We start from the raw sequence: 17,899 nt of genomic DNA on the forward strand, positions 1-17,899 counted from the left end.
CCAGAAAGGTAGGATAAGAAAAACAGGTGAATGGGTGGCACAAATATCTCTCATGGAAATCACAAAATCATAGGCTTTTTGTATTAGAAAGTACTATAAAAATCATCTAGCCCAACAAATTTATTTTACTTATGAGTAAACAGAACCAGAAAAGCAAAGTGAATTGCTTAATATAATAGAAGGTTCCAGGACTAGTTCACTGCTCATTAAGTAGAACAATGTTGTCTATGGGACAAGGATAATGAGGGTACTGATGTTACCAATGGGAAATTATATGATTCTTGGATTTGTGGTCAGGACACCTTGGTTTAAATTCTGGTTCTACAACTTTCCAGTTGAATGGCCTTTGAAGTTTCTTAATCTCACAACCTTTGCTTACTGGCCTATAAAAATGATTTATTAATTCATATGGCTGTTATGAGTTGAAGGTTAGATAATATATGTCAAAGTGCTATGTAAACTATAAAGCACAATTTTAAAGTATTATTCATGTTATGTTTTAAATGTTTTATGTGTTTTTACAGAAGGGTAAATGTATAAGATTACCAAAATCATACATCAGAAAAATTTCACAGGAGATCTTGCTTTGACAGGTGTTTAAATAGATTCTAAAGCCATAGTACTCTAGTTTGGTACTGTGAGGCAAGATTAATCAGTGGTAGGGAGTAGAATACAGAAAAATAAAAGGAAAAATTTAGTGTATGATAAAGGTAGCATGACAAATAAATCAATTACACTATTTAACATATAGTTTTGGTACCACCACCTAGCTATTTCTTGGGAAAAAACTGTATATCTATCTTACTATAAAATAAATTTCAGATGAATCAAAGATAAAATTACAAAACCTGAAATAATTAAAGTACAAAAAAGGAAATGTGAGTGAACATGTTAGAATATTTGGAGTGGAGAAAGACATGTTTAACTTGGCATAAAAGTAAGAAATCATTAAAATGATTGATAATTTTAGCTACATAAAAATACTGAACCTATTGGGCATAAAAAAAACCCTACATTATAAACAAGGTTGAAAGTCAAATCCCATATCAGGAAAATATATGCAACATGAATGATAGATAAATTTTAATTTTCTAATAAAGAAAGCCCCCCCAAGATTATGTAAAAAGGACAAATGCTTCTTCCTATATAATAATCTTATATAATAAAAGGGTTGTATGTAAATAGACCAAATGGCAGAACAACTGAACAAAGTGTAATATGCTAATGATTTGCTAAGACTGCTCAACAATTCGCTATGACGTGCACTGGCCACCAGGGGGCAGATGCTCCGATAGGTGGGTTAGCTTGCTGCTGGGGTCGGCCAATCAGGACTGAGCAAGATGGGCTGGACACACCCTAAAGCCCTCCCACATTCCCTCCCCAGCCTAATCTTGCACTGGTAAGGTCCCTCAGCCTGGCCTGTGCCCTCTCCCAATCCATGACCCCTCAGGGGATGTTGGAGAGCCAGTTTCAGCTGGTTCCCACAGGCTACTCCCCTTGGGAGGGAACCAGATGCAGGGCTCATGGCTGGTAAGTGCTGCTGTGGCAGCACGAGCCTCTCCCAATTGGGACTGATTGGGCTCGAGCCCATGGCAGGGACAGTGAGGCCGGGATGAGAGGGGGCAGCAGGTAGGAGCTTCAGGCGGCATTGGACTGTGGGTTTCCACCAATCCCTGCAGGTCACCCAGAGGGACCACCTGTGCACAAATTTGTGCACTGGACCTCTAGTTAATAATAAAATGGGCACTCTCATGACCAGGAAATTCATAAATAAAATAATAAAAATGACTTATTAATAGATGAAGGCAGGTTAAATTATACTAGTCATCAAAGAAATGCAAATCAAAATAATGACATACAGTGGGGCCTTGACTTACGAGTGTCCTGACTAACGAGTTTTTCCGAGATACGAGCCATCTCTAGGCCAATTTTTTGCTTTGAGTTGACAGAGTAATTTGAGTTAATGAGCTCCTTAACGAGCTCCATCAAGGAACGAATTAAACTCATAAGTCAAGGCCCCACTGTATTGCTTTTTTCTTATTGGCAACAATGGAAAAGATTTACAATGCTTAGTGTTAATGCTGTGGGGAAATAAGCACACTTGTGTATACTTATATACCACTGGTGAGAATGTAAACTGGGGCCCTCTGGAGTGCAATCTAGAAATTAAGATAAATGTTTAAAATACATAAACTACTCTCTATTGGTATAAGAGGTGCTTGAATAAACACATACATGGGGAAAACAAACAAATAGAAGAATTTTAAATATTCTTCAAATATTCAAAGCATAACCCTTCGCTCCCTTATTCTTAGTGTGTGGTTTGCACATAATGTTTTGCTTCTGAAGAGTATAGTGTGGAAAAGGAAGGGAATACCTTTAGTGTAGAGACCTGACAAATACTACTTCAGCCAGGTGATCAAGGTCAACAGTGAAAAGTCATGTTGCTAATATGCACCCCCTTCATATGATGCAATAAATATGACTCTTTTCCTCTCTGGTCTTCATCCCCCAAACCCATAATCCTTGTTTAACCATGAGAAAAAAACCTCAGAAAAACCTCAATTGTGGGACATTCTATAAAATACCTGGTCAATACTCCTCAAAGCTGGCAAGGTTATAAAAAGCAAAAAAAAAAAAAAAAAAAAAAAAAAAAAAAAAATCTGAGGAATTGTCCTAGTTTACAAGAGCCTAAGGAGACATGAGAACTAAATGTAATATCGTATTCTCGATGGGATTTGGGAACACAACAGAAAAGTACGTTAAGTAAAAATGAAAGAAATTAAATAAAATAAGGATCTTGGTTAATACCAATGTATCAACATTGGTTCATTAATTGTAACAAATGTACTATTGTATGTCAGTGGTAATGATAGAGGAAGCTGGGTGTGATGTATAAGGCAATTCCATATTATCTTTTCTGTAAATCTAAAATGCTTCTACAATAAAATCTTCAGTAAAAACAAAGAAAACATTTTAAAATCTCTAGAAAAATTTTTTTTTAAATGCATAGATCCCATACTCTGATAACTCTATGTCTGGTACTATATCCCCAATATATAATCATGCAAATGTGCAAGGATGTGTGAACAAGGGTGGTCATCAGGATGTTGAATATAATAGTGAAAAACTGGGAACAATTTAAAACTGTCAATAAAGGGCTGGTTATATAAAATATTATATATCTACACACTATAATACTACTTAGTTATTGGAAATGGTACATTTCTAAATTTATTGATATTTATTTCTATAACATTCTTGAGAGAAAAGTAGATAAATTAGCATGTATAGTCTGATTCCACTGACAGATAATTATATGTGTCTGGGATGTATGATGTATGCAATCTGCATAGAAAGGTACCTGGAACATTAAAATGTTAATAGTAGATGTATATGAGTGTTGAGATTTTATTTCTTTATATTTCTTGAATACTCTGAGTTTTCTACATGTTTGTATATTATCTTTATAACAAGAGATAGTACTAAAAATACTTTGATTTTGATAACAAGATATATATATATATATATATATATATATATATATATATATATATATAAAGATTTACTTTAAAAACATTCTTTGAGAATAAGAGTAACAAGCTTAAATTAGGAAATATTTAATAATTTTATATTAATAATGTTTAATTTAATAATTTTTTTGTCATTGGGTAATATGTTCTGAAGACTTAGTGAATATCTTCCAAATGTGCTGGTAGGGCTTTTAAAAAATTAATTTAGTTCCTAGTTTTTAAATTGTTGAACATATATTTTGCTTTATTATGCCATTTCTCTTCAAATTAGCCTTTTGCAATTTTACATATGCTTTACTAAGGATGAGCTGAGCTAACATACCTGGTCTGTCTGTCAGGGTCGGAGTGACCTCCTGAAGGCTGAGGACTTCTCTAGCATCTTACTGAAATGACAAATAATGGGGTTCCATTCCGTATGATGAAGCTGGGAGTCTACTCAAAACTCCCTTTGCAGTTTGCTTCCTTCATTGAGCTAAGTACACAGCTGAAGCATTTCAAGATATCTTTGTGTGGATGTGAAAACTTCATTATGAGTAACTGGCCTCCTGAAATGTATATTCATAGTAGCTTCTTCAAGAAATTTAGGAGTGTCCATTGGCTTGAAGTCCAAATAATGGAATCTCATGATATAAATGATATAACTAAATATTTCTGTTGCTTTCTCATAACAGATTGGGAAGAGAAAGTAGTAAGTTGGGGAGGAGGGTTGCTAAGATAGAAGGTAGAAGTTTTATCTGCATTTCCATATTTTCTGTAATATTCCCAAATTCAAGCTCTTGACTTTTGGATTTTTTCTGGACCATTGTTATGGCCTTCTAAATAGTCTTAGTATACAGGCTCTTCTCTTCATAATCTAATTTTTACATTTCTGAACACAAATCTGTTGGATCCTGTTCCCATCCTGCTACCTCCTACTGAAGACTTTTTGCCTAGAAAATAAAGTCCAAAGTTGTTAGCTAGAATCTTCTCCCCTCTGTGCCTTGGCTTATATTTTGACCGTTGTGCGACTTACTCATCTTTACAGACAACCTGAGAAGTCATCTTTATAAGAAGCCACCTCTGATCTCCGTGACTGAATGTAATTTATCCTCTCACCACAAACTCATGTTTGCCATGCTCTCATGTCACGTACCCACTACAGTATATATCTTGTATCATAAGTATTTTTAGAGTTGTTTAATCTTTCATGTTAGACTTAGCTCCACAAGGGCAGGGCCCACTATCCATTTTTTATTTATTTTTTATTTTTTAAATACATTTTTATTGATTTCAGAGAGGAAGGGAGAGGGAGAGAGAGATAGAAACATCAATGATGAGAGAGAATCATTGATTGGCTGCCTCCTGGCACGCCCCACACTGGAGATTGAGCCCGCAACCCAGGCATGTGCCCTTGGCCAGGATCGAACCCGGGACCCTTCAGTCCACAGGCCGACGCTCTACTCACTGAGCCAAACCGGCTAGGGCACTATCCATTTTTATATGTTCACAATGTTTGGCAGGATTAATGTTTAATAAATGTTTATTGTAGGAACAGGAGGTTCCCATTCCTGACAATAAACTGATGTTCTCATTGTTAATTCTACATCTACCTCCTGATATAGATTCTCTTCCCAAATCATTCTAATTCTGATATTTATTCTGATCTTATTAAACATTGAAATAATATACCTAATGTCCCTTGCTCTAATTCCATGCTCACCAAGCAGTTGTCTCATACTTTTGCCCCCAGTGAGGTTTCCATCCATGGGAAAAATGTGTTAGACAAGTGGATGGTTCAGTCCCCCAGCCATGATAGCTTTTATTGTGGATTTACTCAGTGGTTCCCAAAGTATGGTCCTTGGATCACTAGCATCAGCATCACCTGAGAACTTGTTAGAAATGCAAATTGTTGGGCCCACTCCCGATGTACTGAATCAGAAACTCTAGGACCCAGAAATCTGTTTTAATAATCCTGCCCCTTCTAACGCTTTTCACTCATGACTTAAGAAAATGTGGATAAGAATTAGTATACTAGCAGATTAACTTAGGAAAAGCAGAAACACATCTTTTACCTTTGAAGAGAGAAAAATATGTAGAGCACCTAGCAATTGCAAATGTATTACAAAATAATAGGTTTATTATCATATTTTTTATGATGGAATAAAGAACAGAGATAATATTAACTTACCGCAGATTCAATTCTTCCACTCAAATTTCTATACTCTTGTGTAGCTGGTGAATTTAACTTATCGTTATATTTAACATTTGGGATTTCAAAGCTGCTAGAGTAAAAGTAAGATTTTTTATCTGTAAAACAAAGAAAAAGCACATTACTAAGTACTGTAATCTTTAGTTTATACAGAACTATGGAAGGCTATATTACATAATTTAAAAATTTTGCTTCTATTAAATGAAAGAATACTTTAAACTTAATATAAATGTATTTATAATAAAACTAGAGGCCAGGTGCACGAATTCGTGCACGGGTGGGGTCCCTCGGTCTGGCCGGTGGTGGGGACAATCGGGGCCAGCTGGTGGGGGGAGGGACCGCTGCTAGTAAGATTGTGTTTTCAGAAGACAGATTATAAATTAACAAATACTTAGGTACATCCAAATTTTAGGATTGACACTTAAGGTTATTTTATTTTGTTTAAAGTATTACAAATAGTAGTATACATGTCTCCTTTTTTTCCCTACTGACCTCCCCACCCCAAACTCCCCTACCCCCCAGCACATGCCCTCACCCCTCCTCCCCAGTGTCTTGCATCCATTGGTTATTCTTATATGCATGCATACAAGTCCTTTGGTTGATCTCTCACCCCCCCAACCCTCCCCTGCCTTCCCACTGTAGTTTGACAGTCTATTCGATACTTCTTTGCCTCTGCATCTATTTTTGAAACTTAAAGTTCTTTAGAACATTTTGTTTTTACAATCTATAATAATAAAAGCATAAATGCTAATTAGACCGGACATCCTTCCTTCCAGACAAAGCCGCAGCAGGTGGGGGCCAAGGCAGAGGCAGCAGAGGCCCCGGCCGCTGCAGCAGAGGGAGGGGGCTGAAACCAAGGCCCTTGCACAAATTTCGTGCATTAGGCCTCTAGTTTTATCAGGTTATTAAATGAAAAGAGAATCATGGTATTAATGAAAAGTCAAAATAGGCAAAATCTAGTATTAGAAAAGTACCTGGAAATTTTTTTTCCTTTGGTTAGAATACTTTTGCCTGGGTAATAATGTTTATTAGACAAAAAAAGGCCAAGAGAGAAGAGAAAAATATATAGATTGAGGGAAAATATAGAAACAAATACATAGTTAGGAGATTATAAGCAAAAAAAATATAATTATCTTATATTAGGAACTAAAAGTGGCAATTAAAGAAGGCCAAAATTTTTAAAATATTAGTTTCAGGTGTACAGCATAATAGTTAGGCAATTATATAATTTACAAAGTGATCCCCCTGATAATTCAAGTACCTACCTGATACCACACATAGTTATTACAATATGTTGACTATATTCAAGATGCTGAACTTTACATCCCCTTTGACTATTTTGTAACTACCAATTTGCAGCCATCAGTTTGTTCTCTGTATCTTTGAGTCTGTTTCTGTTTTGTTTGTTCATTTATTTCATTCTTTAGGTTCAGTACATAAGTGAAATCATATGGTATTTGTCTTTATCTAATTTATTTCACTTAGCATAATACCCTCTACGTTCATCCATTTTGTTGCAAATGGTAAGACTTCAAGGAAAGCCCAGTTTTTAATCTGAAAGTTATTTAGACTGAAAAGTGGCTCTTTTAATCTTCTGGTACTTACCAAAAGCTAAAAAGTGGATCAGCAGACCTATCGTCACTGCCAGGACTAACACCACTGCGATAACAACAAAAAGCACTACATATGGATTCAGGAATCTTGAGGTCGATGGCACCCGAGCTGGCCTTTGAACAAGAGAAAAACATCACAGGCTACTTATTTCATGCAGAGAAGCTATTATTTTAGTGCTCATGATCATATTCTGTCTTCTTAAACCTATTAGCTTGCACATGGTTCTATTTATGGAAAACCAAGTGATTTATATATATATATATATATATATATATATATATATATATATATATATATATTTAATTGATTTTAGAGAGGAAGGGAGAGAGAAAGAGAGAAACATCAATGATGAGAGAGAACCATTAGTTAGCTGACTCCTGCATGTCCCACACTGAGGATCAAGCCTGCAACCCGGGCACTTGCCCTGACTGGGAGTCGAACCGTGACCTCCTGGTTCATAGGTTGATGCTCAACTATTGAGCCAGGCTGGCTGGGCTGAAAACCAAGTGATTCTTGATGGGAATTTAGTCCTGGAAATAAACCTGACCTGGACAACATTCTCCTTAATGGTTTTTCTTTCAAAAATTTTTCAGCATGTTGTTGACATGTAGTTGCTAGAAGAATAGGGAAATCTAACCTATGGTTTGCAGCTGTTTTCCCTTCTTCCAGTTGATGAAATTCTCAAGAATAAAAACCAAATTGTTCTCTGTTTTGCTATAACTTCTTCCAGGACCCTATGTGGGACACTTACTATAGTAATCTCCCTCACCTGGGCACCATCCTCAGAATTGTATAGAAAGAGATCATTTTGAGTGGGGCAAGGATGGAGGGAGTCAGAACAGTAGCATTTTTCACTGTTATATTATCCTTATTATAAAAATGGGCATGTGGCCAGAGGCTGAGAGCTGAGGTCCAGGAGAGTAGCAAGCTCCCAAAATGAATTAGAATTGCACCACCAGCAGAGGATTTGTGTGATTTATTCCTTTTTCTCATGAATCTGTCAACTGCAGTGTAATCCAATAGTATCTGATATTGCATTAGGCATATAGCCCAGGTACTATCTTTTACACTGCCTTCCTCTCACTGCACACACACTCATACTGGGGAGGTCGTCAGAAGAGCTGAGTGTGAATTCCTGTTCTATCCCTTGTTTGATTGGTGATCATATTGTTATTTATCTGAGACTTCCTTTACCTGAAAAATAGGAATAATCATACCAACCTCATAAGGCTGTTTTGAAGGTCAGTAAGGTTATGTTAGTTATATTTCTAGTTAAATCAGTTATTCACTAGGCTGTGAGCACCTTGAAAGTAAAGATGGTATTCATGCTATGTTTTCGACACTTCTGTAGGGTGCCTGGCATACATAAGTGATTCATAAATATTTATGATATTTATAAATATTTGCTGTATGTGTAAACACCTGGCCATGTTTCAAATTTTAAGATTTTTACTGAGCTGAAAGTATTTTATATTTAACCAGAATATAGTCCGACTTTCATTTTTTTCCACTTGTTTTGCCAACATTCTGGTCTACGTGTGAAGGGAATGCTCTGAGGTCAGATATTCCCAGACATTTATAGGTTTCACAGCAGGGTTGCCTAGTGGTTTCTGGGCTCTGCCCAACTCACAGACTTATGGAAGGGTACCTCCTGGCATTTTGCAATGTACCCCCTGCATATCATATGTTATGGCCCTGGGACTAGTAACATGTCAGATTATTGGAGGTGGACATAGAATTGCCAACTTTCAATTTTGTTGAATAAACACATTAAAAATTGACCATGCCTCTGGCCAGGCCAGTGTGGCTCCCCAGTTGAGCATCAATTTATGAATCGGGAGGTCATGGTTCGATTCCAAGTGAGGGCACATGCCTGGGTTTGAGGCTCAATCCCCATTTGGGGGCATGCAGGAGGCAGCCAATCAATGATTCTCATCATGGATGTTTCTATCTCTCTCTCTCTCCCTTCCCTTTGAAATCAATAAAAAATATATTTTAAAAAATTGACCATGATCAAATATTATCATTTAGTAGAAGGACATTGAAATATGTAAAAGTAGGAAGGACATAATCTCAGAATGATAAAAAAAATATGATGAATAATTAGACTTTAGTTTTAGGATGTCTTTTTACTCCAGTGTTCCTATTTGTTCATTTTGCTCTACTAGTGAAACTGGTGCTCACTGACACTGGTCACTTTCTAATGGTCCAGAGTCCAATGTTTAGGAACCACTAGTGGTAATTTCCAAGTTTGGAGAAAATGAGCACTTTGACATTTGTTGACTTTTGATCCTATTTACTCCTGTTACTTTATGGGATTGTCGTGCCCATGACAAGCGATCACCGATGCACATAGTGTTTGGTATTTGTGAGTTCAGTGAATATTAGTGGCTGCCCGGCAGTAGGGGAGCCAAAAGGAGACAGCACTGGAGGCAAGGGTAAACCTAAAAACCTAAATAAATTTCAAATGGATTGGGCCTCCTCCTCAACCAGGGATTAACTATTTCCAGAGGCGAACATGTCAAGATTTATGGATGTGAAGAGAGAAGTACTGAAAAACAAAGTTTAAGTTGGAGGTCCAAACCCCAGACAACAAAAACATAAAGGCTGGAGTCAGCACATGCTTTAGCTTGGATGAGCCTCCCATGGGAATGACATTAAAGCTGACTTTGCTTCAGTTCATAGAAAACATCTTAAATTCAGTGACTGAAAAGCATCATGAGACATATGACTCAGTAAACAAAGGGCGTGGAGCTCAAATTATCTTAATCTCGCAAGCCATAGTTAACTGCATAAGAATGGATTGTTCCACCCTATAGGAAATAGCTGAAGAAATGTCTGCTCTTTTTTTAGTGCGGTTTGTTCTTAAACCTTTGTAAGTGGCTGGCTTTAAAGCTTATGACAACACAAACTCAATTGTGGACAATATTTACTTTGTAAACTATTAGAGAAAATGTGTTCCAGACACTGTCTACATTTTTTAAAATATATTTTTATTGATTTCAGAGAGGAAGGGAGAGGGAGAGAGAAACATCAACGATGAGAGAGAATCATGGATCGGCTGCCTCCTGCACGCCCCCTACTGGGGATAGAACCGGCAACCAGAGCATGTGCCTTTTCGCCAGAATAGAACCTGGGACCCTTCAGTCCCCAGGCATATGCACTGAGCCAAACCAGCTAGGGCCACTATCTTAATTTTGACTCATAAAGCAATGGTTCTGTGCTGAAGTGAAGTGAGCAAGTTAGGGGTGAGGATACATCAGAGGGAGATAAAGTGAGAAAGGCAGGAGTAGGGTGTCGGCAGGTAAGGGGAGACCATTCAGTGCTTTGTATGTAAGGGCTTTGGTCTTTATTCCGAAAAAGACAGTCTTTGAGGGTTTTGAGCAAAGGAATGACATCAGATCTATTTCTTTAATAGGCTCACTCTGGGAGGTGCAGAAGAATGGTGTGCTGGGGATGGAGTGGGAGATGATTTGGGAAATCATTCAGTGATTGATGGGAGAGATAATGGAAGTATACACAATGGTGGTTGCATTGGAGGTAGTCATAAGTGGTCAGAGTCTGGATATATTTTAAATTTAAACCATGTTAAGATTTGCTGATAATTCACTTATGAGATATAGAAAAAGGGATCTAGATTGAATCTAAGGTTTTTGTTTCTTTCCAATCAACCTTTTAAAATATTTCAAGAGATTCTTTTTTTTAAAAAAAAAAATTAAATCTTAGGTTTTAACACTCTCCCCTTCCCCTACCTCATTTGAAATTTATCTATAGCTTTTCATGATCCTCAGGGTGGCATCCAAACCTTCCTCATGGCATTTAAAGTCCATCACAGTCACCTCTGGAGTCTTATCTTCTGCCACATACTCATCTGCCCACTTATCTCCAGTCAGACACCTGGCGAATTCCCATTTTATTCTTAAAATAATTCAAGCATCTTTCTTTTCCCTTCTTGTGATCTCACTGCTCCTTATCTGATCTCATATGCCCAATGAATTTCTCTATTATAGTCCTTATCCCTTCATGTGGTAAACAATGATTGTATGGCCTGGGCCCACATCTAGGCTGTAGTTCATGAAGGTAGAGATGCATGGATACGTCCTGTCCTTAGCGCAATACCCATTACGAATCCATATGGGGCTTTGTTTATGGTAAAACTGATGGATGAGACTGCGGAGATGAGTTTAAAAATAATTGTACTGTAGTTTGAAGGGACTTTAAATACAATTGTATGCTATCCATTCTTGTTTTGAATACTGACAAAGTACAGATTGGAGAATAATCTATTTAGTGCTTACCATGTACTGGATTGACTTTTTCTACATCATTTAACTTAATCCTGGTAAATAACTCTGGTTTATAGATGATGAAATAGAGGCTTAGCTACTCAGCTAGTAAGTGACAGAGCTGGAATGTGAATCCAGGTCTGTCAAGCTCAAACTGGAAAAATGTCCACATCAGATGGGAGGAGGTTTTTTGTTAATTATCATGTCGTTGTTACTAATTTCTATCACACTACATTACTCTTGATGCTAAGAGATGGAAAGTTCAAAAATATTTGTACAAACCTTTTATTATAGAATATGCAAACACATACATTTTAATATGCATGTTTACATTATCTATTGGAGCATTGGACTTATGAAGAATATGAAAATGGTTCCAAAGTGAAGGGACAAATTCTATTTTAGTCAGTTTCATTAACTCTAGATGGTTACCACTGGGGAGGCAGTAGAGATGATCCAACTCAATGATTTAATTTTTTTTAAGTTGAGGAGCACTTTAAATAAGGTCTTATTTGGAAGGTCAATAATAAACAGAAGAAAGTGGAGTAGCTTTTCTGGTTGAACTTGAGATGGGTGAAAATGACCTATTTTCTCACTGAGTCAATCCAATACTTTTACTTATTTCTAAAATTTTTTTGTTGATGAACTTGATGTCATCTTAGTTGATATCGACTTAGTTTATCAACTTGGTAAGCTTGAGTACACTGTACAAGGAAAGAGACACAGGATTCATTAGGATCGTACGACTGGATGGTGGTAGAGTCAGTGCCACAGGTTTAAGACTTTTTATTTGTTTTATTAAATTATACATTCTAAAAACTCTGGGCTTATATGGAAGGTAAGAATCCTATCCTTTGTAATAGATGACATAGGGAAGATAGTCAATAATACCTTAATAACTATGTAAGGTGTCAGATGGGTACTGGACTTATCAGTGTGATCACTTTGTAAGTTATATAAATGTCTAATCACTATGTTGTACTCCTAAAACTAATATAATATTTTAAGTCAACTGTAATTGGACAAAAAAAAATAATACTGTCCTTGAATCAAAAGCATGCAACACTATATGTGTGTGTACCTTTGGAATACACTACATGACATTTTAAAATATTCAATGGTTTACTTTCAGTTTATTTTTTATCTTGGGTAGCATATAAATAAGCTTATATTTCCTGATGATATAAATCACTTTATCCTTCCTGAGGATACAGAGGCTAGGCAAGTGGTGAGGGACCCATGCCAGAATGCTTTTGTGAGAATTAGGAAAAGGCAACTTCTCTGGCAGACAGAGACAATTATAAAAGGGTGCTCCTCAGGCTGCATTCAGCTCTACTCTGGGACAGAAAATTTGGCACAGAGCTTAGGCTACATATCTGCTTCCAATCGTCTCCTGAACTATCCATTTTTGTATATTGCACAAACTATACAACTGTGTATAGCAGTCCTGTAATGATGTGTCGAAATTTGGTAACCTGGTACTTGTAGGAAAAGACAATGTGGGATTGAAATTCTTCTCACAAAATTTGTAAGTTGATATGAACAAATGACTGGTATGTATATATGTATGCATGTATGTATGTAAGTATATATGCATATATGTAATGGCTAAGTTGGGAGTGGTGATGATTCATGAGAACCTGCTGCCAATGAAGCTCGGAGTGTGGGCTCAATTGTTTCATAAGCTGCTTGAGTTTGTCCTTTGCTGGGACTCAGGCTCTTTTGAGCAGGTCTAAGTGCTAGAGTCAACCTCATGAGAGGGTGTGGCCACAACAGGGCAAATCTGCCTTTACTGCTGGGAGAAAAATAAATGCCTTCCCTAGTGATGCCCCATTCATACTTTGTCTAATTGGTTATAAACTTGAAGAAATCATTATTATATATGGAAATTCATGGGCATTTTTCTCCATTTTATTGTTGTTATAACATTAAATATGTTTAAAATTGATTTACAACAATTATTACCTGATTTTAAAAGATTTCACTGGGTTCTAGTATTTAAAGGTGTATTAAACAATTATTAAAGAAGAAAAATAGACTAAGCCTCATCATAATATATCAAATATTATTTATTTGGAACCTACTAAATTGAAAAATACTTCCAGTTTTATAATATAGTCAATAATGTCCACTTTATGCTTCTGCAAAAAAGTAAGGCAGGTGCTGAATTTTTTCAATTAAAAAGTGATCATTTCTTCTTTTTGAGATTTCCTTTGTTCTGATATCAGTTGTTTTTGAAATGAATGATATGAGCTTATCTGAGCAAAAAATGTTAAAAAGAGGGAGAACTCATAGATATGGACAACAGTGTTGAGACTGTGGAGGGGAAGAAGGTGGGTGGAGCTGGAAAAGGGCATTAGAGGGGCTACATGGTGATGGAAAAAATAAAATAAAAGTAACTTAAAAATAATATCATGAGAAATGTAAAAAAATTTTTTAAAAGATTTGGTAATTGACTTTAAACTGAGCACAGTGTTTAATTCTTTCATTAAAAGACATTTAAGGGGATGTGGAAAGAGAACTGGAGTTAGGAGATTTGCACTGTAGAAGTAGCTTTGAGTAATTGTTAATAGAAGATGTCTGGAGACTACTGACTGACAAAGCGTCAGTTAAAGACTTAGAGCTATATTCTGGTTACTGCACTGCTAAACTTACAGTATACTTGCTTTTAGAAGGAAGGCTATCTTTGCTAGAACTGTACAGTTTGCCCAAAGGATGGGTTCTTGCATCCATAATTGAGATTATAGAGCCTTGTTAGTGTGCAAATGGGCACAATGTCAATATGGTGGGTGGTGGCTCTTCTACAAAGGTCAGCCTACCTAGGTGATGTGAAGACAACAGAAAGATGGAAATATTTATATTTGGAGCTTCATGATGCTGATATTTTAAGTATATTTCTCTAGGAATCACCAAATTCACAAAGTGATGAAAGCAATTCCTTGTTGACTCTACCATTGTTGAAAGACATATACCTAGTGTTTCAATACCAATGCCTGTAACAGAGAAAGTCCTGGAACAGGTTACTGAGCTCCTGCTGATTAAGGTTAGGGAGGGCCAGCATGTACTCTAGAGGTCACTGCTGTTCAGTGTTAGTTTCCTTCTGAGTTCTAAAAAGTTAGCTATTGACAGGACCATTGAGCTCAGAGTAAACTAACAAAGCAAGAAACTATTTAGATGAAGATTTGCTTCCTTGTCCATTTTCCTCTAAATAGCACTTTTTCCTGCCTGGTTTTAGTTTTAAAACTTAGTTTTCTTTCTCCTTTGCCATTTTTATTCTTCCCCTTCATTTATATTCCTTTACTCTTAATTAAAGACACCAATATTATTTTGGTAACTTTCTTCAAATTTCAAAGCCATACCAATGACAATCTAAATATGATATTTGGTACTTTATTGCCAGAATGCTTCTTGGAAATGAATACTTGAAATTAATTTTTGTAGCTATTGAAATGATGAAAATATTTTGAATTTGTATTTCCGTGATGGTTGCACAATTCCATAAATATGTGAAAATGCACTGAATTAATTATACCCTTAAACATGAGAACTTTTTGGTATGTAATCATACCTCAGTGAAGCTGCTGAAGAAAATTAAATTTATCTTTTAATGATTATTACTTACTATAATAACAAAATTATCAAGCTTTCTGCAAAGAATTGTTTGTGAGGGTGGACTTAAACTCACAAGAACTGAAAAGGACTCAATAACCTGTTCAGTTCAAGTTTCAAGGGCATTTTCTAGAAAACAGTTCTCTCAGGCATTGGAATACAGTGGTGTGTTATTGTTGATGGCAAGCCATTTGTTACAAATAATAGTTAAAGCATCAGAGTTTTGAAATGATTTACTTCTTTTTAAAAAAATATATTTTACTGATTTTTTACAGAAAGAAATGGAGAGGGATAGAGAGTTAGAAACATCGATGAGAGCGAAACATCGATCAGCTGCCTCCTGCACACTCCCCACTGGGGATGTGCCCGCAACCAAGGTACATGCCCTTGACCAGAATCAAACCTGGGATCCTTGAGTCTGCAGGCTGACGCTCTATCCGCTGAGCAAAACTGGTTAGGGCGAAATGATTTACTTCTTACACAATTTAGAGCAGCTAATTCTAACATAACATTCCTCTCTTTCATTTGCATTTTTTAATTTTTGGTGGTACAGTATTTCAAGTAAGGCATTTGGAATTGCTTATAATCTTGGTCAGATCCATGGAAAAGAGTGATTTTTAAATTTTTCAAATCCTCATCTAAAGATATGTTTTACTGATTTGAGAGAGAGAGAGAGAGAGAGAGAGACATTGCTGTATGAGAGTAACATCGATCAACTGACTTTGTGCATGCCCCCACTGGAGATCAAACTAAAACCTAGGCATGTGCCCTGACCACGTGCCCAGGCAACCTTTCGGTGCATGGGATGGGGCTCCTACTAACTGAACCACAGTGGTCAGGGCCAAAAGAGTGATTTTATTGAAGGCTTCTGACTTCTCTGTTTTCTAAAATCCAAGTACATAAACAATCCTTGTCTACGATAAGATCAGTATGAAATGTTCAAAACCTTAACTTATCACCTTGTCAAAATGTACTGACTCTAATATAGAACTAGATACATGTTTGCTTTTTACAGAAAATAAATGAGTAACAGATTTAGGGGTCCTTTCTCCCAGCTCAATGTGACCTGATTTGTAGTACTAAACTGCAAGTGTCAGGATATTTCATTCATTGGCTCTACAAAGTGTGTCCCACTGAGGTGGGAAATTTGGTATATCACACTCCAGAGAAGCACAGGCAGCATTATTATTATTTTTTTGTCCAAATGTGTTCATCTTCCAATATTTGATTTGACTGTGACATAAGGACTCAAATGTAAAAAAGATTCTAACCACTGCCAAGGAAACAATCCTGCTTAATTTGTATAGAAAGATATATAATAGTTTTTAAGCATTGTTTACTAAGGTAGGAGAGCAGGGGGACAGGAAAGGAGGTATTATGCATGATGGGGTAGAAGAAAGAAAAACATAATTAAGTGCACAATTTAAAGAAGTAAAAATCTATTAGTAAAGGATCTAAAAAAGAAAACTATTTCCTCACAGACGGGATGGGATAAGATAACAGGCATGGCATGATAGACAATCCGGAAATTTCCTGGAACTATTCTCAGTACAGCTAGAGAAATGAAGACTAGATTCAGAATCCCATATGTATTCATCATAGTTAGTTCTATTTAACTATATCTAGTAAAGGATACTGTTCTTACAGGAAAAAAGTGGCTTTTAATGAATCATAGACCAAACCCAAGGTTAGTTGTTTTAGGTACTCTTGAGTAATATTTAGTTGCATCAATATGTTTTTTTAAAACAACATCTTTACTCAACCTCTTCTGAATTTAATCCTACTGACTTTTTGCCCAGATCATCTACAGAAGCGGAGGAAAGAGTTGTGTTTCTCAGTATCATCTGTCCAGGATGGTTTCGTGTCATAGAAAAATGAGTAGAGTTTCAAGATCTCTGATACTGATTTTTTTACACAGTAGAATGTATTCCTTAGAGCTCAGAAAAAATAAATGCAGATATATATCTTATCTTGGGAAGCAGAATGCATACTGGGGTTAAAATTGTTGAGGTGATCAGAAAAGCTGTTTGACATGAGGTAAAATCACTTCTCTAGACTTTTGGAAGAAGTCAATTCCAACTCACATGGATGACTTTGAGGGGTTCAGGGCTTTAGGAAAGAAGTAACTACAGATGTGGTGGAAATAGCAAGAGAACTAGAATTGGGAGCAAAGTCTGAAGATGTGCCTGAATTGCTGTAATCTCATGATAAAACTTTAATGAATTAGGAGTTACTTCTTATGTATGAGTGGAGAAAGTAGTTTCTTGAGATGGAACTAATTCTGGTGAAGATGCTAAAAAGATTATTGAAATGACAACAAAGGATTTAGAATATTACATAAACTTAGTTGAAAAAGTAATGGAAGGGCTTGAAAGGATTGACTCCAAGTTTGAAAGAAGTCTTACTGTGAGTAAAATGCTATCAGAGAGCATCATGTGTCATAGAAAAAGCATTCCTAAAAGGAAGAGTCAATCAATACAACAAAATTCTCTTAAGAAATTGTCACAACCACCCAGGCTTCAATCGCCCTGATCAGTCAGCAGCCATCAATATTGAGTCATCTTAGTTACTCATTCAATGGTTTTAGGTTTGGGATGTTGCTTTTATTTTACATATTATGAACACACGCTAAATTTAGACTTAAAGAATACTTTGAAAAACTTAAATAA

At 36.2% G+C, this 17,899-nt stretch overlaps 1 protein-coding gene across 1 annotated transcript in view; it reads right to left on the reverse strand.

Annotated features, from left to right (window-relative positions):
• The window catches only part of TMPRSS11D (transmembrane serine protease 11D), a gene marked incomplete at its 5' end in the record, with an annotated part of 34,633 nt that extends 27,183 nt beyond the window's left edge, over positions 1-7,450 (reverse strand). Inside the window, 2 exons of the mRNA XM_036324798.1 lie at positions 5,701-5,819; positions 7,327-7,450. Of these exons, the coding sequence (XP_036180691.1) occupies positions 5,701-5,819; positions 7,327-7,450 (243 nt within the window). The remainder of the gene's footprint in view (positions 1-5,700; positions 5,820-7,326) is intronic.
• Between the last annotated feature and the right edge of the window lie 10,449 nt (positions 7,451-17,899).

This window comes from Myotis myotis, unplaced genomic scaffold (genome assembly GCF_014108235.1).
Source record: "Myotis myotis isolate mMyoMyo1 unplaced genomic scaffold, mMyoMyo1.p scaffold_m19_p_1, whole genome shotgun sequence".
Classification (NCBI taxonomy): Eukaryota; Metazoa; Chordata; class Mammalia; order Chiroptera; family Vespertilionidae; genus Myotis; species Myotis myotis.